The sequence below is a fragment of the Ochlerotatus camptorhynchus genome, unplaced genomic scaffold (assembly GCF_037179485.1).
Source record: "Ochlerotatus camptorhynchus isolate MF236.1 unplaced genomic scaffold, CSIRO-AGI_Acam_v1.1 ptg000070l, whole genome shotgun sequence".
Classification (NCBI taxonomy): domain Eukaryota; kingdom Metazoa; phylum Arthropoda; class Insecta; order Diptera; family Culicidae; genus Ochlerotatus; species Ochlerotatus camptorhynchus.
In genome coordinates, this window is record NW_027040560.1 from 4,642,886 (window position 1) to 4,669,219 (window position 26,334).

The following is a 26,334-nucleotide window of genomic DNA, read 5'->3' on the forward strand; positions in this document are numbered from 1 at the left end:
CCGTCAATTTTTCGCGAATGAGATCTCACCCCTCCAAAATATCAATGCTAGCTGGTAGAAGAAACATTCCTCTACCTGTTGGTGTTATTATTTTTCATGGGTGAGCTTTTATTCGCGAGAAATCGATGGCCAAAGCTATTGTTTACAAATGCAATTACGCCCCTTTGAAATGTTGGCACTGAATTTCTAACTGCAGAATAAGGTAATATCTTAATCGAGGTAGAATCACATATTCTACGGATGTTGAGTTCCAAATGACACGCACTCAAACATTAATCTCTTCGGAAACATTCACAAATGACGTAGCATTTGAGGGGGAGGGAGGGTTTCAGAAGTTGTAACCGGTCGAGATGGTTTTACCACAGGTGGGCAGGAGCTCACTGTCTCCCAGTGTTGGTGAGTTCTTTGCCGTTAATGTTCACGAAAAGTCATACAGTAATTCAAAATAAAACATTTTATGGGCGGATTTGGACAGTTTTTGACCTGTTTAATACGACTGGAAGGTGTATGCTTGTTCACAAATGCCGTGTCAGACTGATTTCCTACACAATTAAACAACCTTTGATGTGAATTTCGCTAATAAACACGAGCATTTTTTATAGCAAAACTTGCCATAACAAAATGGCATAGTTTATTTTAGTAAACAAACTAACATTTCTTCCTTGTGTGTCACCTTTGATGAAGCTCCTAGGTGACCGGTCATATATAAGGTATAGCAAAATACGCTAAGGGGGGAGAGATATTGAATTAGTCAAAAATACAGTACGTCATTTGTGGATGATCCCTTACATACAAATATGAATCAAGTGTGAAGCGCAAATAGCAACCAAAACAAAGGATCCATCAGCCAATGAACACCGACCTCTGACTGTGTGCTGGGTGCTGTACTCTATTTTTGTCACTATTGGAACGATCTTATTGGAAATACACCTGGTTGACATTGGATATCAGATGACCGAGGACAACAATCCGAGGCAATAGAAAGATTCCCGTATTGGTGCAGCTAAGGTGAAGCAGAATAGCAGGTAAGTACGTTCGTACGAATGTGCCTGAGAGGGAAACTTGCTACCCACAACAAAACAGCAAGTCCTGACCTCACGTACGCGAAGTAGTACACAGGTTCCTTATCGCTTACTCATTGTACACAAATGTACATGTAGATTTTTATTTCTCAACAGCAGCTGGTCTGCGTATCATTAATGCTACTCCTCCGAGATTCACTAATCCACACCAGCAAAGACCGGAGGCATCGCCATCGTCGGGAATAACACGGCGGCAGCAGTAATCGCCAAAGACTCGAACGCGTAACAACTCTTCGAACCAGCCAGCCACAGCGGAAAGTCTCTAGCAGTGGAAAAAAGCATAAGATGATTCAGTTTATTCGGTTCCGACGTTGACGACGAAAATATTATATTGTTCTGGCTACATCCGCGACACACGGCAAGAAAGTTGCGGTTCATAAATTTCGTTCGCGAGTCGCAAATATTGACCAACACTCGGTCGGCGGACGGATAACAGCAATATTTACGCTTGCTCTAATCCTAAACCAAACCGCCGCGCCGTGGAATTATGGCGTCGTCGGAAGGCGTGTGTCCGAGGCCGGACTCGTTTTCCCCCACTCGGATCACCATGCTGTGGAAGAACTATCTGAATGCCAGTAGCCTCGATTGCAGCGGGATTGCTGGTGATGAGCCACAGGACGACGACATCGGGACGGCCGCTGGTGGAAGCAAGGTAGGGATAAATTGCGTCTTGGTTTATTCCCATTCGCATTCCGATGGAATGACCTATAATGAGATCATCCGAATGGTTCAAGTTCAGCGTGCTTCCGTTTGAATAATTGTTTCCGTTGTTGGTTGTTTTTTTTTTGCTATCGATATTTCAGACTGCATGGTTGGAGGTGTTCCTATATGAGTTCGGGAAGCTGAACGACGACCAACGAGCATACTTTCAGCGATCAAAGTAAGTAGAGAGAGAGAGAGAGATGATGCATGCATCGTATACGTATTATATTACGCAAAGAAGTCAATCAAACGGCTTATCATTAATGAAAGTACGGGGCAACTACCGTTATCAGTGTGCGTTCTGGCGTGTCCTTATTTCATCACTAAGCAAAGCCTGCAATCGCCAGCAAGATGAAGAAGTTTGAATTTTACGACCGCCGTAATTTGATACCTCCGAGGTTGGACATATCTAAGAAACCGTTGCCACTTTTATGGGCTCCAGTATGTACAATGTATTCTAGTTCTGTTGCTGCTTCAAAATGTGAAAGTTTATCGGCACAGACAGAATGGTTTTGGAAATTAACCTCCCTCGAAGTAAATCACTTTCTTAGAGAGGTTCCTTTATCGGTGCCGAAAAAGTGTGACTCTCTGAACATAATTAAATAATTTTGTTAATGGAGCCTATCCGAGTAAAACCGGTTATCAAAATATTATCAAAATATTTTTTTCATATCTATAGTTTGTTTGTTTCGAAGGCTCAATCGTGTTAGCTTTACGGAGCCGATAATTAATTGTTCATTGTTTGTAACAAAATTCACTTATTTCTAGGATAGGGTAGAAGGAGGAGCTTGGGGGTGGGGTTTTAGATTCATCTCAAGCTCGACTGGCTATGGTGACCAGTGGGCGACGATGAGGCTCATCGAGACGGGGAGAGAAGACAAATTATCAAAATGATATCCAATCATGTTGATAATATATTTTGATACTGAGCAGTTTCACGCCAAATGACGAATCAACCAGACTCGACCTTCTCCGATTTGGTTGAAATTTATAGCCATTATTCACATTTTTGCAAAAATTCGGCCATTTCGGATTTTTTTTTTTCAAAATGGCGTCTGACATTTTTCAATAAATTGTAGTACGGCAACGTCACACAGAGACAAAGTACATGGTGTTTTATCTAGAATTCCTCTAATTTAATCGAATCTCACAACGGAATCTTCTGAATCTCATGAAGTTTGAAATGTCGCACGATAGGTTTTGGTTCTTGTTGAGAATTGGCCACCACTTTGGGGGCACCGGAATATTTCCGGGATGCCCAATGTGATCGTGGACCGTCGGTATAGCTGTCATTGGTCCAATTACATCATTTGAGAGAAGAAAAAAAACATGATTTTTTCCTTTGGTTTGTTTTTTCCGTCGATCTTGTTTTCCGTGCTGTGCACCAATGCTACCGACGTGCCAGGAAGGCAGCTCCCACACCTGGACCCTACCTATCGACCCATCAACTCATGAACCGGGGACCAACGGCTTTACTTCCCATCCGAAGGAAGGCGTGATCAGAGATGTTTTGCCTCAGAACATCCCGGCGGCGCCGACTGGGATTGAACCCAGGCCTGCTGGGGTGAGAGGTAATCACGCTTACCACTACACCACCGTTAAAAAAAAAACATGATGTTCATCGTGTGTATACTTATTACAGAACAGTAAAGCCGAATGCCGACCAAAAGGGACTCCAACGGAGCCGTTTTTAGAGGTAATTGATTTTTGAAATCTATGCAAATTTAGCCTGATAATCCTTCAAAGACTTCTGAAAATCTAGCACACACAAATACCCTTGAAAATTTTACAAGGTTTAAAATTTATGTTCGGGAAAAGGAGGTATATTTTCCCCGATTTGTAATCGAAATTTAAGACATTTCCCAGTATGTTTCCTGATGTTTTAAACAGATATGCATATTTTGTCACAACTACTGTAGACTTCTCAGTTCTTGCAAGGTCAGTAAGGCCTTGCTCAATCTCTAAAATTTGATGAGCGGTTGAGAGGGTTTCGGTGGTACGGTAACCATAGTACGGTGATTGAGGAAATGCTTCACCAAACCCGAGCGTCTGTTCACCATGGAGGTGCGGCTCAAAACGGCGTCTGTTCTCCATGTTAGGAGCGGCTGATCACCGTCCTAGTGTCAGTATGAGACTCTAAATAGAGCTGTGCACGATGGTCCTCCGGCGAGACAGGGGGTTGGGGCAGGCCCAACAAGCCGCCCTGGAAAAAAACATAAAGTTGCAAATACCGAAAAAAGAAATACGGATCGGAACAATCGGCACAGACCTACACGACGAAATAAGGACTACGATTGGAAACTCGGAACATGGAACTGCAAATCGCTTGGCTTCCCGGGCTGCGATAGGTTAATCTATGAAGAACTTCAATCACGCAACTTCGAAGTCGTAGCACTGCAGAAACTTTGCTGGACGGGACAAAAGGTATGGTAAAGGCGGGCATCGAGCGGCTACTTTCTACCAGAGCTGTAGCACCACCAACGAGCTGGGAACTGGCTTTGTAATGCTGAGTAAGATGCGCCAACGCGTGATTGGTTGGCAGCCGATTAACGCGAGGATGTGCAAGTTGAGGTATAAGGGCCGTTTCTTCAACTACAGCATCATCAACGCGAAGGGAGACCCGACGACGAAAAAGAAGCGGTCTATGCGCAGCTGGAGCAGGTGTACGACGGCTGTTCGCAACGGGACGTCAAAATCGTCATAGGCGAAATGAACATTCAGGTAGGACATGAGGCAATATATAGACCGGAAATCGGGCCAAGCAGCCTGCATGCCTTATCGAACGACAACGAAACGTGAACTTTGCAGCCTCTCGGGGTATGGTAGTTCGAAGTACCTTTTTCCCCCGCAAGGATATGCACAGAGCCACCTGGAGATCACCTGACTAACACACAGAAAACCAAATCGATCACGTTCTAATCGACGGGAAATACTTCTCCGATATTATCAACGTCCGCACGTACCGCAGTGCGAACATAGATTCGGACCACTACCTAGCTGCAGTATGCATGCGCTGAAAACTCTCGACGGTGCATAACACCCGTCGAAGTCGGACGCCGCGACCCAACATTGAGCAATTACGAGACGCCGGAGTTGCCCAGGACTACGCGCAGCAGCTGGAGGTTGCACTACCATCGGAAGAGCAGCTTGGCGCAGCTTCTCTTGAAGATGGCTGGAGTGATATCCGTTCCGACATAGGTAGTACTGCTGCAGCGGCACTCCCAAGTAACATTGCAGGTTGTATGGCGGTTTTATAGCATTCTACAAGTCTAAATCATGGTCTACAGAACCCTCATAAAACCAAAATTGTTACTTGGGCTAGGTACTGCGATCCCGGACCGAAGAAATGACTGGTTTGACGGCGAATGCAAACTGTTAGTAGAGGAGAAGAATGCAGCACGGGCGAGAATGCTGCAACACCCCGCAAGCCGATATGTGCAAGGACTTGGACGGTAACCTTCTCTCGAACGAGTGTGAGGTGATTGAGAGGTGGAAGCAGTACTATGACGGTGATACATACGAAGGTGGCACGGTAACAGACATTGGAGCACGCGCAGAAGATGACAGACAACCGGCCCCTGATCTTTAAGAAGTTGAGGAGGAGATCGGTCGGCTGAAGAACAACAAAGCAACTGGTGTAGATCAACTACCAAGTGAGCTATTAAAATACGGTGGTGAAGCACTGGCTAGAGCGCTGCACTGGGTAATTTCCAAGATTTGGGAGGAGGAGTGGATGGAAGGTGTCGTATGCCCAATCTTGTTCCGTTTATTGTAAGATGAAGCTTAGAATCTTACATTAGTAAAATAATAGTACAAAATGCAATTAAAATTGTACTCAGTGTAGTAACACGAATAATATAGCAAAAAGTCCAAACCCCTTCCTGGCTTGAAAACGTAAGCACATAAGCAATTCTCTTGCTCATCTCTCGTGTTTGACACCGTGGTGCGAGATCGTTTTCCGTTCGAGACTACATAAAATGAGGAGAACGCACGCACACGAACAACGACACCGTGACTGCCGGCTTGGAGAAGAAAAGCGGCAGTGAAAAAAAATCCTTATTGGTGGAACCACCATAGTGGCATCTGGCACACCAGGTAGAAAAGTTCCGGTACGAGTGCAGAGTGCCGACAAAGTAGACGGGTGGACAGTACAGCCAGCCAAACCACTTCCACCGCTAACCGCCCGTAGAAGACGTGCAGACGTACTGGTTACGAAACGGACTCTTGGTCAGGAGTTCAGCGTAGTCGAAGGCACTTTTCAAATTGGCTTGAGCCAGGAACAGTGATCAACCGGTAGCTACACGGACCGCACGGAAAACGACTGAATTGGAACGAGAGGGGCGCTTTATTTTGCCACGGTCTCAAGATTCGGGAAGTGCGGGAAGGCCGGCTGACGTCGACGGAGTTGGACCACTCGATGGTCAAAGACGGTAGTACGACGAGGACCGACTACGGAGCTCCGTGTGACGGCAAGCGATTGGACCGCTCGACGGTCAAAGACGGAGGTGAGACGAGGACCAACTACGGAGGCCCGTGTGACGGCGAGCGTTGGGAGTGACCAACAGGACGTCAGTCTCAGACGGAAGCGTACGACGATCGTTCGTCGAGTTGGCGACCAGACGACGGCGGGAAGCTAGTCAATCGCGAGCCCCGAGGACATGCAGTGAGCCCCTTAGCGACAACATCGATGGCGTGCAGGAGAAGAATGCTGTGAGTACGTTCCTATATACGTGGTAGGCGGAAGCTTTGCGACGCCAAAGAAAGGAAAAGAGAAGAGTTATGTTGTTTGGCAAGCATTAGACAGGACCAGGAAGAGTAATAAGAGTAGGAGAGAGAGAGAGAGAGGAGCAGGAGCTAGGAGGGGAGAATATGTGGGCAATGAGAATACACGTTTGTTGACAAATTATGTTCTCATGATTTTGTTTGATTTGTTGGTGCACATTGGTCAGCCCTATGGTAGTTCTGCTCTACCGCTACCGGGGAACCGTAACAATCTACAAAAAGGGCGACAAGTTGGATTGCTGCAACTACCGCGCGATCACACTGCTGAGCGCCGCCTACAAGGTACTCTCCCAAATTCTATGCCGCCGTCTGTCACCATATGCAAGAGAGTTCGTGGGTCAATACCAGGCGGGATTCATGGGTGCCCGCGCTACCACGGACCAAATTTTCGCGATTCGGCATCTGTTCATCGGCATTTGTTCATCGATTTCAAATCCGCATACGACACAATCGATCGAGATCAGCTATGGCAGATTATGCACGAGTACGGATTTCCGGATAAACTGACGCGATTGGTCAAGGCGACGATGGATCGAGTGTTGTGCGTTGTTCGAGTATCGGGCACACTCTCGGGTCCCTTTGAATCTCGAAGGGGGCTACGGCAAGGTGATGGACTTTCGTGTCTGGTCTGCTATTCAACATCGCGTTAGAAGGTGTGATCAGAAGAGCAGGGATAGACACGAGTGGCACGATCTTCAGGAAGTACATCGAGCTTCTGGGCTTTGCCGATGACATGGACATACATCAGACTGAATGCTAGGCGGATTGGACTTGCCATCAACGCATCAAAGACAAAATACATGAAAGGAAGAGGTTCTAGGGAAGACAATGTTAGCCTCCCACCCCGAGCTCAGATTGACGGTGACGAAACCGAGGTGGTCGATGAGTTCGTGTATTTGGGCTCACTGGTGACCGCCGAAAATGATACCAGCAGAGAAATTCAAAGACGCATTATGGCAGGGAATCGTGCCTACTTTGGACGCCGCCGCACAAAGTTGACTGTCTACAAGACGCTGATTAGACCGGTGGTCCTCTACGGCCACGAGACCTGGACTATGCTATGGCGTTTTCGAACGGAAGGTGTTGCGTACCATCTACGGTGGAGTGCAGAAGGATGACGGAACGTGGAGGAGGCGAATGAACCACGAATTGCACCAGCTGCTGGGAGAACCAACCATCCATTGCAAAAATTGGGCGACTACGGTGGGCTGGGCACGTCTTAAGAATGTCGCACGACGACCCAGTGAAAATGGTTCTAGAAAGCGACCCAACAGGAACAAGAAGAAGAGGCGCGCAGCGGGCAAGGTGGATCGACCAAGTAGAAGGCGACCTGCGGATCCTTCGCAGACTACGAGGCTGGTGAAGTGTGGCCATGGATCGAGTAGAGCGGAGACGACTTCTTCGGACAGCAGAGGACAACAAGGCCTTAGCCTGATTGGTAAGGTAAGTAAGGGTTTCGGTGGGGTCAACGGTTCCCGCATGATGACACTTAGCAACTTGCTGTTCGTCAAGAGCCCATGGGCGTGCAGATGAGCAACAACAACCACAGGGTCCTGCCTGCAGTAGAACCAACAATCAATACGAAACTATCGATCTTAAGTCGATACTCTAACGAAGCCTTAGCGTGAAACTTCAAAGGCACAAATGTCAGCTTCCACAAAACATACAAATTTGAAATTGCTACTCTCTGTTTGTAGTAGCACAGCAAACAAGGAGTAGCAATTTCAAATTTGTATGTTTTGTGGAAGCTGACATTTGTGCCTTTAAAGTTTCACGCTATGGCTTCCTTAGAGTATCACCTTAAATTGGCTCACTACTTGACTAGTCTATTGGTCACAAGTAAATCGATTAACTTACCCCATTCCAGTCGAAATTCTAGTACTGCACTATGTTTGTTTTGATTTGCTATGAAAGTTTGACAGATAAAATGAGGGGTTCGTGGATTTTCCTATGTTCCGAGGGGTGCATCGATTAGCTTGGGACCGAATATAGTACCAGAGCTGGGCCAAAAAGTTGAGCATGCTTCTTCTAGACCTTCTGGTCTTAGAGTTACCTCTATGGTAGAACTGCAGATGCGACGCTTATCTGGATCACAAACCGTTCCCGAAGTATGACTGATCTGGAGTAGGAGTGATGTCTTCGATGTCACACGAGTTGATCAGACGACCTGGTTCGACGATGCTGGAATTGAACTTTCGCCCATTCCAATTTGTTTTGATTTTGTCGGGGAGTATTTAACAGGCAGCTGGAGGAAATTTCGTCCACCATCAATCAGGCTACACCTTCGTTTCTGTTTCTTTTGGACGGGTTGAATTTACTGGAACACCGTATCTATCCAACCCATCGAGTTCCTCTTCCAATGCCCGGAGTGGAGCGCTCACGTTCAAATGAGGAGGTTTGCCAGAAACCATAAAAAGAAATTGAAAATTAAAACAATCACAAAAGTCATTATATGACTTCAGGGTTGCCAAACTCATGGGATATTGACATCTTGATTTGTACACTTCGGCCTTCTTCACTACGTTCGGCACAGCTAAATCTCGCGGCACAGATTAGTGTGTACCAAAAAAAAAAAGTTTTTATTTTTCTAAAAATATTGGAAGAAGATTTCGAAAATCAAAAAAATCGTCAATTTTCTCATCACATTCTAAAGAAAATTTAGGTGTAAAAACATTTTTTTTCTCAAAAAACCGACATCATCCAATATTTGATGATGATGATTTCATGATGAGATAGAAAAAGTATGTAAATTCTTCCACGAATCGACAGAAGAAAACTAATTTTCTAAGATTTTTTTATATCAAAACAAACCTAGATTATTTTTTTCGTGGTCATCTTCCCGTTTAAGCATTATGCATTAAGATTATGTAATTAATTCTGTTTTGGTCAAAATTGTGGAATTTTATTCGAGTTCCATTCTTATCCCACTTTTCCCTAAAGTGCTTTTTGGATTTGTCTAAAGCTTCTGAATGTTTTGGTATTATTATACAGGGTATCGACACAAAGCGAGTAATGGCGCTATAGCCATAAGCCATAAAAGGCTAGGACAAGTGTTAGTGCTCATGTCCCAATCGTCAGAAGAAAATAGAGCATCACTTAACCTTTCTAGCTTTGATGCTTCCAGCGACCAACCAATCATATAATTACCAAAATCAGAACGTACGGTACGAGATATCCACATTTCTTCCATTTATTGGATTCTGAAGCATCGTGTTTAAATCTTCGATTTAAACAGGCCCGATATTTTCTGAATCATCTTGCCCCTTAAATGCTGCACAGTAGACCTGGCCGTTTTGATATTTGTGACGCATCTTCGATGTGAAATATATATCAAATTGACAAAGAAAATTATGGAGGTATATCTATCATTTTCCAGGATGCTTTCAAGAACTGGCTGTTGGTGTTTGATTAGATTAGATTAGATTATTATACAGGGTATCGACACTCAGGGAATCTCAGGGAAGTTCCTTTAAAATCAGCAAAATATTTTGCAATAGTTTCTCGGACTTTGCGTTGAAAAACCGTCGAACGAAAGCCTAACTTCCATGGTGAGCCTGAACTCTATAATAATAATAATAATAATAATAGTAATATATTCTAACTACTGGTCCATATTTACTACCTAAGTAACCCTAAGTACTTAAGTAAAAATCGAGATATAAGGTCGGAAAGAGCTTTAGGTGGGTAAACGTCCCGGGGTAAACCTTCCATTCGAACGATCGTCCACAATATAAATGTAAATCTGTTTGTTCGGACCACTGCACACGTTACAATTTAGTTACGCGACCCACTTTCCATGATGTAATGCACCGTGAAAGTGAACGTTCCCAGTCTTTCGGCACGTAGAAACCAATGTGTTTAGAAACTGATAAGCTACCACCGTACACTCATCTTCCGATTTCTTTCACTGAGTAAACAAAGCTGTATCTCTTCCTGCATCCTAAACAGCATCTCGGAAACCATATCATCGGTCTTATCACACCAATTGCTACTATTTATCTACGAGATCTGCGATTCGTCGAAAGGCATCCCGGAGGAAGCACGTAAACGTGCCTCGTCCATCACGTCGTCCCTCTCGTCGGCGTCCACGTACATGACGGCCCGAAGCGGGACGACTGATTGCACTACTGGCACTACAGGCACTGCTGCAGACGACACCACACAAACACTTCTCGGTGGCACCGCAGCAGATCTGCTACTGCTTGCTGATCAGAACGATAACAAGGTAAGTACATGAGTATTTGTGCAGGAACAAGACGCCCTGTGTTAAATACCTGTACATGTGGCCCACATTCGATATCTTATCGTCGTGGATGCTGGACGTAATATCACTCACTTTCCATCGCTTACTTCCGTAGATCGAAACCGATCCGTTTGATGAGACCGGTGAGGATCGCTGTCACGTTTTGAGGGAATTCCTGCTGGAAGGCGTCGGAGGACGAATTTTGAAGATCCTTGACCAAATTGGTGCCAAAGTAAGTTTTATCAACTACGCAATTACGTTCTAAACATTGTGTTCCCTTTTTTGCAGGATATCGTAAACGCAAGGGAATTCGCAGAGGTATTAATTCAAATTTTACCCACCCGGAAACGGGTCATTACGTATCAGACGGATCTAGAATATCTAATTGAATACAACCTACAACTGCTGAAAGTGTTTAAAATGCGCACCGGCAACAGTGACTGGCGAAGAGGCGCAAAGCGCAATTCGCTAAACCTAAGTTCGTCGCAAATTATCGAATGTTCAAGTCCGATGCAAGCATCTTCACCTCCGGCCATCTGCCGAAAGTTCTCGTTCTCACCTGTACCAGAGCACAAAACTCAAACGACTGCTGAAAATCAACCGCAGCCCACGAACCTCGCAGATTACCACACCGAACCGTTCAACGCACATCTGCGTGCCGCCTTAAGTCAGGATCGCCTTACCTTGATCGTACTTAATCTACTCGAAAGTTTGGTCATCCATGAAAACATTTTCATGATCGACGAAAAGTCCGTAACCATCAGTTGCCTAAGGATGACCATCGAACGGCTGCGTCGGCAGGAAGTCTTGGAGGAGAACCCTCGCAACCGGCTGATCCTCAGACACAAACTGCTGGGAATACTGATGCTCAGTTTGAACAACCTGTTCTTCCTCGACACGCTGGAAAGCGATCACGTTAGCTTGAAGCAGATCGCATCCGAAGTCATGGAACTGCTACGAAAAGAACTTGAAGCCGACAGTTCAAACCCAATTAGCTGTGATTTCGTCTACAACCTTACGTACACGATCGTGTCCACCGTCAACCAGACCTTCCTGCACTACAATGAGCATCTGGTTAGTGAGCAGTTCTTTCTAGCAATATTTCACCTGCTGGAAAGTAATCTGGATATAATCAAACATGTCTACAGTCTCCTGCAAGAATCCAATGGAACAACTCAACAGTCTGTAGTGGACATTTTGCTCAAGATGCTCCAGAACTTCATCGTCGTGCTAGCCCCGAATCGCGTAACGGGTAAAAAACTTCCTCGAGCTCGACACAGACTACACCACGCGCGCCAGGATCCCAAAACGGCATACATCTGTGCGCTGGAAAACATCCTTCTTCGCGTCTTCCCCGTAGTGAAGTACTCCGATCAGCGAATGCTGCTGCATTTCTTCGGCGAGAATCAAATCTGCTGCTGCAATGCAACCATTGAAACGTTGGAAGTTCTACTGATGATCACCAACGACGATCTAGTCCCGCGGATATGTCTGAACTTTGCCAATCGCAGCGTGATATGCGCGATTTTCGGACGATCCAGCTGTACACGATGCGAAGGCGAACGCTACTGCGACCGCTTCGATGAACGCTTCGATCGCATCCATCGCCAGGTGTTCGACGCCTTTGCTCGCATAGAGAACCGACCTCGGATGCCGATCTTGCTCAAGTACCTTCAGGATGTGACCAAGGTGATACCGGACTCATTGGAGAAGTTTGTCCTGTTCGATCTCGTGTTGCCACAGTTGCGAAAAGAGAAGGCTGATTTTTCGAAGGGGATGCTGGATGATACGACCAAGGACCTGGTCAATGGCTGCCTATCGATCGTGGGAAGATGCCTGCGAGATGCGAACCTTTTTGAGCATTTTTTTACGGAAGAAAACATTGCTATGTTGAATGATCTATCCATGCGAGCTGAATTCGTCTACCAGGTTGGGGTCATATTGAGGATCGCATTCGACAACTCACATCTGCTGGACACGATCGAAGATCAACTGGGGAGGATGATTTTGGATAATCTGCGGGCGCTATCCGATCACTTAGGGCAACTGTTTGCCATTCTCAAGACCAGTGACGTTCAAATAAAACTGAAAGGGCCTGCAGCTAAGGCCGGGGACACTCTTCCGAACGCTGAGTCTACCACCAATGTTCTACAGCTTTTCACCGAACACTGGAAACTCGTTCGGTACCTGATTCAAATCAACGATCATTTATACGAATCCTTCAGTGCCACGTTCGGTGAATGTGAGGACATTCTACGCCTGGTTTGCAATCTGTTCAGTGCTATTCTTTACCACGACAAGCCCAGACAGAGCCAATCATCCCCTTCCAAGCAGACTGCAACGGAGTTAACCGAACTGATCAACCCGGAGCGTCGAAGTATTCTGAACATCTTCCACTTCAACGACCAGCTGATCGAAGACCAAGTTCCAGGTGATGAATTTTTCTACAGCTGCAGTTCGATCGGTTCCGACGGTTTGGAGGATGAAGAATTTTCCCTTCTTCGGGAGCTAACCGTGGACAAGCTTATACATTTCCAGACGGCATCGCAAGAGCAGCTCAACAATGGCAAGCTGGAAAGGAGCTGGTCTCTGTTGGAAAAGTTCAACATTAGGAAAATGTTGGCCGAACTGGTGGACGAGTACTTTCCAGGAACGGCCAAGGTGCGGACGCCATTTGAAGAACTTCCCGAACAGGCCCGGCAACTGTTGTCCAGCGGGGGATTCGTGCGGAAGCGGTTGGCCATGCTGGTGGAGCTGATGCTCAGTGCGTTTCAGTTGCTCGTCGACAGGAACAACCGATTGGGTGAGTTCTCGCTTCTTGGGGTTTTTCTCTCTCTCTCTCTCTTTAAAGCTGGTGATAGAAGGCAAGGTGAAGTAGAAGCATGTGTGTAATCTGATAGGTTTTGTTTCTGTTTTCTTCAAGTGACTGTTACTCGTGTGGGGATAATTCGCTTCGTTTCGATGTGTAGGGTGGTTCTTGGGAAATTAATTGCGTTAAAGTTGTAACTCTTTGAATAAGTTTTTCTTGAAAACATTGTACCTAAAAAAATAGGACCTCAGTAACGACATTTCGCGAGCTTCTCGCGCAAAACAAGCTTGCTCGGTAAATCGGTAGCAATGCTGCACGCAAGTTAAATGCACTAATGATGATCCAGAATGAAGTGTTACGTCTGTTTGTCTGTGATTAGACTGTTTGTCCATTTGCATTTTTGTCATGACATAACAACATAAAATCAACAATAATTAAAGCGCATCGAACCACCCTAGCGTCATCCACTCTCCGGCTTATGAACCGCGAAGCCTTACAAAAGATCAGGGCCGCCTGGCTGTCGCCTGTTTCATGCACAGCCGAAGCACACGAACGTAAAGCAAAACACACCTAATCATTCGACATTTCACAATGCCGATTTCAGTCAGGTTCAGTTCATTATCGCAACAGAGCACACATTTATTTTTCACTCGGTAAAAGCCAATCCATATAATCGAACAATCCATCCAATTTCATGTTACAGAAGACGCCATGCAGTCTGCGCTGATCGAATTGAAAAAGCTGCTTCTCAGTGGTGCACTGGAATACTGGGACTCGCCGGAAGCTGCGAAAAATGTGATGAACGCACTGCAGTCGCTGCTCAAGATCGCCGAAGTGCGGAGTGAGGGCTGCGGTTTTGAAATCGTTGACGGGCAACAGCAAAACGAGTACTACTTTCCGGCGCAATCGTTCGGCAGTGGTGGCAGAAAGTCAGTCAGTGCTGAGGATGACATCAGTTCCACGGATGAAAGCTACACGACCGCTTTCGACGACGGATACGACGGAGACGTGGAGAATGAGCAACTGTTGACGATCGTGTCGCGAAGGGGCAGTAGTATGCGATCGCGGGAGGTCGGTTCCACGAAGGTCAATCAGAACATTTGTAACATAGTGATCGACATACTGATAGAGCTATCGAAAAAGTGCGCCACAGATCCACAGAACTGGAGCTCTACATTATCGCAAATGGTTTTGAAATTGAATGGTATCAAAGATCATCTGGGTGGATCGTTGTATCTGATAACCGGGTTCGGTCCGGTTCTGGAGCGAAGTGATCTACGCTTGAAAGAGCTACAGACGTCGGTACTGGAGTTGATCACCGATTTGGAAAGCCCTGAAGTGTTCTCCAAGTTCCTGCAGCTGTTAAGCCTCGAAGATCCTCCGATTCAGCTGATCTTGACCAAGCTGATGAACCTTGTGGACACCAATTTCAAGCTCGAATGTTACACGGAAGTTAGCTTCCCGGATCCCAGCGACGACGGCACTCGAATATCAACGTGTGATGTGCTTCTGTCGAAGAAGATCAGCTATCTACGGGAGCATCACCGATACTACAATATACGATCGCCATTTACCTGTTCAGCCAAGATGATCCCATTGAGCTATGTAAACTTTTCACCGTGGAATGCAGAAGGGTGTACGGCTTCGGTGTGGTTCCGCCTCAATGCGACACAGCAGGACAGCAATCGTCTTACGATCACGCATCTGATCTCCGTCGGGAGCGAGAAGCAAATCGTTTCCGTATTCATCAACCGCCAGCGACAGTTTACGGTGCGGTTTAACAAACCCGATCGCATTATCTCCACTGCGAATACCAAGCGCTATCTGGCAAGTGCAATCGACGTAAGCTGCTGCGATAATTGTGCCAAAGAATTGTCTCACATGTGGAATTACAAAAACTTCCTACGATCGATTGAACCCTCCGTGCAGGTTTTCCGTATTGATGCGCCTGGAGCGCAGTGCGTCTATTGTTACAAGCACCTACCCGCAGGTAAAACCGTCGCCACCACAAGCCTCTCGAACGACTACTTCTACGATCTTCACTCAGAGCAATACACGATCAAAGACTTTCAATTGGTAGAAGATCAGTGGACTTCACTGGCTCTATCCGTTCAACAGCTAGACAACTCCATAGTCATTGTCCTTACGCTGGACGGAGTGCAGCAGCAAACTGTGACCATAGGTGACCCATGCCAAATCCACATCGACACCGCTTTACCAGTGCTTGCCATCGGCCATCGAATAGGCGTCGAGGATGACTGTCCACTGAACTATTCCCTCTCCAACGTTCAACTGTTCAGGAAAAGCTTCACAGACCTATCCACATTGGCCAATCTCTACGCACTCGGCCCCAATTGGATACACCTGAACGGATTCCTCAAGGGTGAGATCGTTCCCAACTACGGTAGTCTAAACCTGGCTAAGCTTTCGCTGGAGGATCTCCATCCACGGAATCACTTCCACCTGCTGCATCGATCGCACGTCGGTAGCTATGCTGCCCACAAACCGGACGTATTCATCACCGGTAAACCCGGATACGGAAGAGTCGCACTGGGAATGCTTAGCTTCTCACCACGACTTACCCCGAGGGAAAATCTTTCCCTTCAACGATCGATACAGCTATCCGGTGGAATCTCCGCATTACTGTTCGCCTTTGCACGCATCGTCGAACTGTCCGATTCACCGAGAATCCACGCCAATGCTCTGAACTTGCTGCTGCGAATCGCTCACGATAACAACGACTTTTACAACGAATTCGTTCAACGCGATCTACTCGAACTGGTAGGGATCGTGCTGAAGAACAAGAAATGCCACAAGGAAGTATGCGTCCTGGCTGCCATGCTGGAGGTCGCATTCGATCATCCGATTTTGGTTCGCCGTGGCGATGTCTATAGCGTTCTGTCCAACTCCGTAGCCAGAATCCGCTACCCGGAGATCATCATATTCTTCTTTGAAAATTTCCAAATGTGGATCGATAACTCAGAGGAGGTACTAAACTTGGTGTTTGAAGTCCTCATCACAATTACCCGCGATAAACACCCCGGCATGGAGTACAACTGCAAACGTCTAGCTGATGCGAATCTCGCTCCCACCCTGATCGACTTTTGCCGGATGAACTTCGTTATTCCACCAAAGACTGTCAAAATATCCAAATCTGCAGCAGACTCGCTAGTCACGCTCATCACAATCCTCTCGAATACTCCTCCGAAAGTGAGCTTGCTGAAAGAAATCATCGACCTGCTGCTACTGATGCACAAACCCACTGACAGCTACGTAACCCACGATCGCCAGAAGTTCTACTTCAACATCAATCCCCACCTGCCGAACCGAACTGCGAAGAGCAACGAGAATAAGTTCACACAACGCTTGAACCTCCGCGAACGGCGTCTCAAGTACTCCCAACTGCGCAAGGTAATCCCACTGGCGATCGCAAACACCAGCAACGTGGCTTCGTTTGAATCGACAACCAGTTTCATCGAAATGGATAAGCTGGAGAGCAAAGCCGGTGACTCCTATGAAGCATCACCGCAATCAACACCCAAGTCTTCTCACGGAAGTCCCTCGGCAGTCGATTACGAAACCAACTACGACAGGCTGAATCAGGCACTCGCAAATGTCAACATTCGAAGACGGAGCTTGAAGAACGATAAGCACAAAGTTCGACGACTGCAGAGCCCAACCAGCCGGGTTAATCTGACTCCCAAGGAACGAAGTTCTCCTTCCAAGGTTTGCACGAGAAAGGAACTCAACCTGTCCACGCAGTCTTTGCCTACTAAATTCAGTGAGTACCTTCGTATGTATCCGTCGACACAATTATATAAAACCTCTTCCTGCACTCCACAGAGTTCTTCGAACAAAACTACTTCGGTACCGGCAACGACTTCATCCAGGAGAGCTTTCTACGGGCACTGTGCGACTTCTTGTTGATCCTTCCGGATCAGGAAGCGAAACAGTTCTTCAACGCGGAAAACCAAATCATAGAGACCTTGCTGATTCTGGCCAACAACTCCAACATTCGAATCCGGACGATGATCATCAACCTGATCGCGGTCATCAGCGATCGGGTGCTATTCAGCTATACCGAGGAGCAGTTTAAGATCTTTTGGCACCATCTGGGAAATCAGATCGGATCCCATAGCGTCAGTGTTGATCTGTTGAACAGCTGCTTCCGATGGATCACGAAAACCGGTTCGGTGTTGGCGCTGGAGTCGTTGATCTTGGAGTACCACGTCAACGTCGTCCAGGAAAGTGGTTTGAATGTTTTGATGGCGATCCTGCCGCAATCGCACGTTGACTCTCGACTGTTCCAACTCGTGCTGCATCTGATGGATTACATCGGGGTGAAACATCCTAAAGCTGTTCAGTATATGGTGGAGAATGGACTTGTGGGAACGGTGGTTAAGACTGCGGTCAAAATGCATGAGAAGGAAGAGGGGGAGGTGATCGCTAATCGAGATAGTTTCCTGAACTTTATCACCAATTTTTCGCAGCGATCGCTGGTCTCGGTAACCCTTATCAACGTGAGTGTTTGATTTGAATGAAAGTGTCAAGCATTGAGTTTAATTTGAATTATTTATTGCAGCCTTTCTGGGACTTGATCAACGGTCTTACGCTTGCCGAAAGACACAAAAACCCCAAGGTCACACGAGGAGTCCGGGACATCCATGCCCTGTTCTACCGGAACTTACTTCAGCTATTCGTTTACCGACCAACGGATTCCATCATCGGTCATAAGAATAATTGTAAGACCCCCCATATGTGCTCTAAAACATCAACTAATGATTACAACTTGGTTTACAGCTTTCACAGTAGACCTCCCAGGCAGTGTGATCCCGAAGGCAGAAGTGAAGGCCCGCTTCAACCAGATTCACGACAAAGCAGTGCAATTCATCACCAATTGCGACGCCGAACATCAGGTATTCGATGCTGAAGTCCTGCTGATAAAGAGCCTCATGAATCGAACTCTAAATGGAAACCCCCGCGGTGGGAACATCATTCTCTGGTGTCTTCTACCGAAACGTCCGGCCAGTTTGAAGCTGTACACCATCCGTCAACTTGGTCAGTACATTGACAGTGGAAACTACCTGTCGTTGATCTGCGATATTCGCATGTTGAAAGTTTTCAGCCAGAGCATACTTCTGCTCAATAATAAAGATTTGAACGTCGAAGATCTGGCGTTCGTGAACAGCTTCTGCAAGGCAATCGACGGAACGCACAACAGCACGTGGACGTTGACTCAAACCCTGGAGGAGTTCGATTACCTTCGGACGATCAATCTGAACGATCAAGAACAGACGATCCTCAAATCGATCAACAAACAGGAAAAATTGATCCACACCTGTACGATCGCTGCCATGGAGATTACCAGGAACATTGTGGAGAAACAGAACAAACTACGCAAGGAGCTAATCATCCAGCTCAAAAAAGACAACGACTTCAAGTTCTTCAACCAGTGGAGGCAGATCATCGAACAGATGACCCACGAAGATGCTCCCTGGTATAATGAAAAGCTATATCCGAGTTCATGGGAGCTGGATGACACGTATGGTCCAGGTATGGTTCAAAATCGGATGAGACGATGTCGGCGGACGGTTGAACAGCGGTTTCTTCAAAAAGAATTTCGAACACAAGACGGTGACGCTTCGAAACCGCTGTTGGAGTACCTGATTCCACAGAATCGTAGTCAGGAGTTTTCGATGGAGAACCAAGTGCTATACACCTCGACTGTGAAGCAGATTTCACCCAAACAGGAGCTGGATAGTGAGTGCATCCTTACGAGTACGGAACTGGTGCTGAGTCCCAGTTCTGGCGATATCTCCATCTACGATCTACACGACATCACAAAGATCTGGACAAAGCGCTACCAACATCAGGAGACGGCGGTGGAAATCTTCCTCAGAAGCGACAAATCGCTCTTTCTGGTGTTCGACCGTTCGCTGGAGCGGGAGATATTTGCCGGATTTTTCCAGGATCTCGTTCAACGGGAAGGTCGGCAAGAGTTGGAAGCACAAACGCAAGCTTGGAGGGAAGGTTCTCTGAGCAATTGGGAATATCTGATGCATTTGAACCAAATCTCCGGCAGAAGCTATCACGACCTGATGCAATATCCGGTATTGCCGTGGATATTGGCTGACTATGAAAGCTTGAAACTAGACCTTCTTGCGGAGAGGACTTTTCGTAATCTGGAAAAGCCAATCGCCGTCCAGTATAAGGATCTGGAAAAGCATTACATCAACAACTACAACTATTTGAAGCAAGCGGAAAATGACTCCCTCAACAGGATTCAGCCGTACCACTACAGTTCGCATTACTCAAATTCCGGAACGGTATTGCACTTCCTTGTTCGAATGCTTCCGTTCACATCACTGTTCTTGCAATACCAAGACGACAGCTTCGACATCCCGGATAGAACGTTCCACTCGTTGGCCACCACTTGGAAGCTGGCCAGTAAAGATTCGCCCACGGACGTGAAGGAACTGATCCCGGAGTTTTACTGCTGTCCAGAGTTTCTGGAAAACTCCGAAGGATTCGATTTTGGACTTCGTCAATCCGGAGAGCCCGTCGATCATGTTGAACTGCCGGCTTGGTGCAACCAATCTACGCGACTCTTCATGCTAATCCATCGGCAAGCATTGGAGTGCGATTACGTGCGAAAACGGATTTCCAGCTGGATCGATCTGACCTTCGGTTACAAACAAACAGGTTCGGCAGCTGTAGAGGCAATCAACGTGTTCCACCCGGCAACATATGCCAACTTCAACGCTACAGACATTGAAGACCCGGTTGAAAAGCTCGCACTGGAAACCATGGTCAAAACGTACGGTCAGATGCCCCGGCAGCTGTTCGATAGTCCACATCCGCAGTCGAACGTTGCTCCACTGTGGGCAAATCCTCCCGAGGTTGTTGACACCGTTAGCGGGCTCAAGTGGGGACTGTACAGTGGATCGCCTGTGCTGCCGAGTCCGAAGATCATTGACATCCGAGCGACTCTGTCCAGCCTGACTTCCTTAACGCACATGGATGTCAACAAGGTGATTGGCCTGCCCGCTCGAATGAATGTTTTCCGAGGTCAACATTCCAGGGGTCATTATCTGATGGATTGGGGCCATCTGGACGATGTGGTACGGTTTCGATCGGTTCAGGAAAGTGATACCCGATCGAGTGAACTGGTTTACAATACGAATATGGATCCCATCACAGCATGCGGAAGTGATACAAACTGTCCGGATATTTGGTTCGGGCATCGATCCGGACGGATAGCAGTGTTCCAACAGCGGCAACCGAGGAAAGTGTCATTCTTCAATCCCAACATACAGCCAACGGTGACGCGATCGCGATCAAGTTCGTTCCGACGGTGGATAGATCGGAAGAGCGCAACATTGCGGAAAAAGTTGGAAGGAGACGACGACGGCGACGAATCCACGGGTGGCGTTCCAATCAGATGGAACTTCCCGGTGATCTTGATCAAACATCGAGCAGAGGTAACGGCGATCGCGATCAGTACGGAGTTTAAGATCGTCGTTAGTGTGAGCATAGACGGGACGGCGGCAATTTGGGACTACAATACGTTGAGCTATGTTCGGGAAATACCAAAACCGGTCAATGTGATCAACTCTAAGATCAGTTTAGTGGCGATCAGCCCGACTTTGGGGGATATCGTAACGATTCATTCGAGCGTTCATGCTGCTTCGGTGTCGAGTCGATCGAACGATACGTCAACGCTGGTGGATGATGAGAGTTTTGAGGTCACAGAGAACTACAACATGGACTACGTTAACGTGGCGATGGCTTCCAGTCGCGATCAGCTGCGGCTGCACACGATCAACGCCAAGTATGTGGAGCATGTTTTCATGGAAAGTCCGGTGATGGCAATCTGCTATACATCGGTGAAGGAGGGCTGCGGTGTGAACTGTATAGCAGTTGGAATGGAGAGTGGTGTAATAAGACTGTATAGTAGCTGGAATCTAGCGTTGGTTCGTGAGATCACTACGATTCTAGGAGAACCCTTCGGGATAATGAGGTACGTTTGAAACATTCTTTAAATGTGACTAATCGCTAGCATGTTTGCTACTTTTCAGCCTAATCTACTCCAAGAACCAGCACCTGATCGTACTAACGTCAAGCAATGTGATTCAAACGTGGAAGTCCGAAGGTCTTCCCGGGACATCACCTCAGATTATGGAACTACCGGTTCGGCGATCGATTGGCTAAGCCAATTCGGTCATAACTGTACTTCATAGGAATATAACCAAGAGCTTTATCGATCTGTTATCATATTTTTGTTAAGATGAAAAAAGAGAATGATATTATATTTTTCTATTCCGTAACTAGCACGCTTTATTCAATTATTTCTATCGTTTGAGAAAATCCATCTGTTCGAAACAAATGCCATTTTGCAGCAATATCTTAATGAGATCTGCAGCCTTCAGTGCGGTCCCGGATATAAGATGCGGGAACTTTTGCACTTTTCCTTCGTGGTAGTTGAAAGCTATCCTTTTGCTGATGAAATCCGAGTAGTAGCATACACCTCCAACCTTCACGAATCCCTCCGTCTTTGGACTGAACACTTCCAAATCCACTCGCATGGCTTCAGACGGTTGTAGTTTGTAAGCCGGAATTTGAACCAACCTGTAGGTCAAGCCCAGCTGATCGTAGAACTTTTTGTACAGCTCGATCGTTTCATCGAATATTTGTACGGCTTCCGATCCTTCTTGTGACGCAGCTAACATCTGAACGGCACTGGTTTGGATCTTATCGTAGAAATACTGCTTACCGATAGCAACCAACCGCAGCGGCAATGCCGTGGGAAACACCGAAAGCTTCGTCAGGTATCCCAGGAAGCTCAGCATCGAGCCTCCGCCACATAAATGCAGCAGGTTCAGTTTGTGTTCCAGGTCAACTTCTTCGTTGATGAGGTAGATCGAGTCGGGATCCTTCCTAGCTGCCTCTACTAATACGCTTCGAACGAAATCGGGATTCGAGAACGGTATGAAACCAGCATCCTGCAACACACCGGCACAGTTAATCGGAAGAAACAGGTCCATCAGGGCAGCATCCCCCGTCATATAGAAACACGTCGAATCATACTTCTCCAACCATTCTTCCCCAATCGGCTTCGAGTGTCCTTCCACATTTCGCTCAAACAGCAGTTTCTGTTTTTCCGCTGGCGTTCTCTCGTGTAGCTCATTCGGGATGGCCAGGAAATTCCCCGCAACGAACGTGTCCGCTATGGAATAACCGCTTTCCTTCAGGCTCTTTAGGTCATCCCTAGCGAGTGTGGCTTGCAACTTCAGCTGTTTGATTTCGTCTTCATTCTTAGTCTTGTTGATTTGCTCCTTCAGGTGAATCCTTTTTGCTTCTATGTCCCGTTTGCGCAGCTCGATCGATCTGTACAGCGCCCACTGATTTTTGAGTTCTTCAAAATCCAACCGGTACCGGCGTAGTCGGAGGTTCTGCTGCAGTTTTTCCAGGTCCGACAGCTTTGCCTGGAAGTCCAGGTAGGGAACGAGGGGAGCGTACTGCTCTTTCGCTTTGTCCCCGGTGATGTAGAGTGCGGAGGAATAGGCCCGCCGAGAAAGCAGATAAAGTGGCCTTGTGCGGAGCATTTCACCGGATTTGAATCGAATGCATAACTGGGTATAGGATAATAGTGATGTGCGGAATTTTGAGATACTTGTATGGTAGCGAAGAAGGTTGTAAACATGTGATTTGACGTATGCTTATCAGTGGTGAGAGCGGTTTGTTATGAAAGAAGATTCAAAGAAAGGCTGGAGAGAATGAAAATTTGTTGAGTGAGAAGCGAGACCGAAGGAGTGAGAAAACACGGTCAATGATAATTACTCTGAGAGAGAGTCACTACCTCTATGCTGCTACTCAGTTGTATGAGGAATTTCTAAATTCTTGGAATTGTAATTGTAATTTATTTAGTCTACGAAACCTTGCTGGTAGAACCTTTTATCAGTTCATGGAAAAAACAGTAAAGAAATTCACATTTGGAAACTAGATAGAGTACAAGCAACAACCTCTATGGTACAAGTGCCTTTACACCAAATTGTCAAAAACTGCAGTTACTTAGCGTTGAATTCCTGCAGTTTTTAGAAATTTCTCCATACAACTGAGTGGTAGAGGTGACCATAGCTGTAAAATCTCGACCATACATGACGATATTGGCAAAACAGCTTTGGTCGCTCATTCGAGCAAAAAGTCATCTTCAAGGGAAACCATGTCAATTGGGTTGTTTAGGGGTATAGAGGTAAGTACATATTGGCAATACCAGCGCCGGCCGCGCCCGAACACAGGTCAAGAAAGGAATGGGTAGGAATGTGTTGACGTGACACTCGTTTTGATGGAGAATACCCCTACACTTCACGAGGAATCACTGGGATATTGGGTAAGAGGGTTGGGATTGCAGATTGGTAACGTTTTGGTAAACGATAAGCTGAATTGGAACGATCATAGCACGCGAAGGAGCTTGGGATTGAACCCATGATATTCTGCTCAGTAAGCAATAACGTTTGCCACTAGGCAAACGAGCTCCTTTTATTACAACACACCAAATGACTTTGATGTTATTCCAATGTATTCACATTAACAAATAAAGCGATTAACCTAGGGGCATCGCACTCTAAACTTTAGTTCCAATATTTATTAAATATTTTTAAATATCTCGTAAGTACCGCTAAGTATTTTAATTCTAGGTTTTATTTTCATCGTAGTAAAATTTGTTTTATGACCTGTTGCTAGTGTTGTGTTTGTTGTTTGTTTGCTCCATCAGTTCGATAATTTTAGTCACGTGATCTGATCATTTTTTAGAGTATAAAATTAGTTTATTTGAAATGAAGTATGTTTTTCAGTGATCTAAAATGTGAAAATAAAGTACACCAAGTCTTGTTGATCCGTTTTCTCGGACATCAGGATCCTATCCAAGTAACAATTTCGGTTTTATAAGGGTTCTGTAGACCATGATTTAGACTTGTAGCATGCTTTAAAACCTCCATAAAACTTGCAATGTTACTTGGGTAGAAGACAATTGTGGAACCAAAGAGCTTTAAATGTGTACAGTCCCCCAACAATTAAAGAACATTTAATTACTGTTCAGCCAGTCTAGTGTGTTCATCATATGGAAATGTTCCATATTTGTGGAAGAATGTATGTTGTTGTTGATTGTATGTATTATGAAATAAAAGCTGAACACAATGAAACTGTATATTCTCAAGACTACTACAAAATCAACAGACTAATCATACTTTACTGAACCACCGAATCTATAAATAACAATAATTTGAAAATTACAATATGTTTTTTTAACGATAAAATGAAAAATGGAAAATGGACCATTTTTGTAAGGTTATCGTCGAGCTCATTAACCCATTTAATGAGCATGCCCCCAATATCGCCACATTTTTTTTATAATCCGTGACGTAAAATCATTGTAACTATCCACTAGAAACTAGTTCAAGTCTCTGATTTACAAATAAGCAATGCATTAGGTATTGGAACAACATGACATACATGGGGGTATACATTTTCTCTCATTTTTGCGAAGAGTACTTAATGCATGCTTTCCAACTCTATTGGTTTCTTAAGGGTGAAATAATAGATTTCTTCAAACTAAACCTGTAGGACCATAAGGTCCACATGGGAATGTTCAAAGTAACCCAACAAACAATTTTAGCTGCAGTTTAGCTTATACAGCCAAAATTCGCCTTATGCAGCTAATTTTTGCCTGTGTAAGCTAAGCTGCAGCTAAAATTGTTTGTTGGGAAGCGTCTGCAAGAAAAATATCAGGTGAATAGAATGTTATGATAGTCAATTTTAATAACCGTTCTAAATTTTGTTCTGAATCGATTTTTCGATTTGAACTGGTCCAACTTAGCGACCTTTATGAGCTTCAAGTTGAAATCCATGGGAGGATGGGTATGGGGGAAAATCCATGGGAATGTTGTTATTTCTGCAGCTCGTAACGCTACGGAAGCTATGAGATTCGGCTCTTCGGATGCCACAAGTTCCGATTCAGCTCCCATCAGCTTAAATGTCACAGGATCAAGATCCTAGTGGATTAAAACCTCGGTGAAAACCTCCTTGAAAACTATACTTATAACAAGATAGTCATTTCCAGAACTGCATTTTGAACGATACATTTAAACGAGCAATAGCCGAAATGTTCCAATGGCCATCAGTATAGCTTCCTCTTGAGACTGGATCAACGAGTCACGTACGATACGGTCAGTGGCGTGTAGTAAATTCTATTAATATTGAAACTCACAACTGTTTGACACCTGGAGCTTCTGCGGCAGTCGGCAGTCGGCAGTTGTTGGGGTGGCAGTTGGCAGTTGTTGGGGTGAGCACCAAAGGCTTCTTTTGCTCCCGGGTCTCCGGGCGATGGCGAGGTAGGGGGAGTTTTCGAAATTATGAGAAGCTTGACAAAAATTAACCCTTTTAGGCTTTAATTTAATGGTTTTATTGGTCCAATGGTGGGTGGGAGGTAAAACACTTACGCTGCTGTAATAGAGAAACCGGCCGCTGTCGATGTCAAGCTACCGATCCTCGTGGCTATCGGCGGCTGTAGTGTGGACTGATCCCAGATCCTGGGAGACCACGGACGTTAGTTGTCCCAGAGGTTGAAATCTCGGTCTCCGAAAGGCATAATATCACCGCTCTTCACACACTACTTTACAAAAGTGCACTCTAACAACGTGCCTCACGTCTCTGAATCC

General features: G+C 45.9%; 3 protein-coding genes across 3 annotated transcripts in view; 1 reads left to right on the forward strand and 2 right to left on the reverse strand.

Annotated features, from left to right (window-relative positions):
* The window catches only part of LOC135697445 (zinc finger protein 479-like), a 322,329-nt gene that overhangs the window by 238,760 nt on the left and 57,235 nt on the right, over nucleotides 1–26,334 (reverse strand). The gene's annotated exons all lie outside the window — the stretch shown is intronic.
* On the forward strand, nucleotides 868–21,945 carry mv (mauve). The gene is made up of 11 exons (XM_065217004.1): nucleotides 868–1,025; nucleotides 1,179–1,734; nucleotides 1,886–1,962; nucleotides 10,515–10,791; nucleotides 10,925–11,041; nucleotides 11,098–13,612; nucleotides 14,322–17,399; nucleotides 17,462–18,138; nucleotides 18,201–18,360; nucleotides 18,419–21,638; nucleotides 21,697–21,945. Exons 2-11 carry the CDS (start codon nucleotides 1,570–1,572, stop codon nucleotides 21,827–21,829), a joined length of 10,419 nt encoding a protein of 3,472 aa, XP_065073076.1. The 5' UTR covers nucleotides 868–1,025; nucleotides 1,179–1,569; the 3' UTR covers nucleotides 21,830–21,945.
* Slimp (Seryl-tRNA synthetase-like insect mitochondrial protein) lies at nucleotides 21,920–23,301 on the reverse strand. The gene has a single exon (XM_065217005.1). It carries the CDS (start codon nucleotides 23,221–23,223, stop codon nucleotides 21,970–21,972), a length of 1,254 nt encoding a protein of 417 aa, XP_065073077.1. The 5' UTR covers nucleotides 23,224–23,301; the 3' UTR covers nucleotides 21,920–21,969.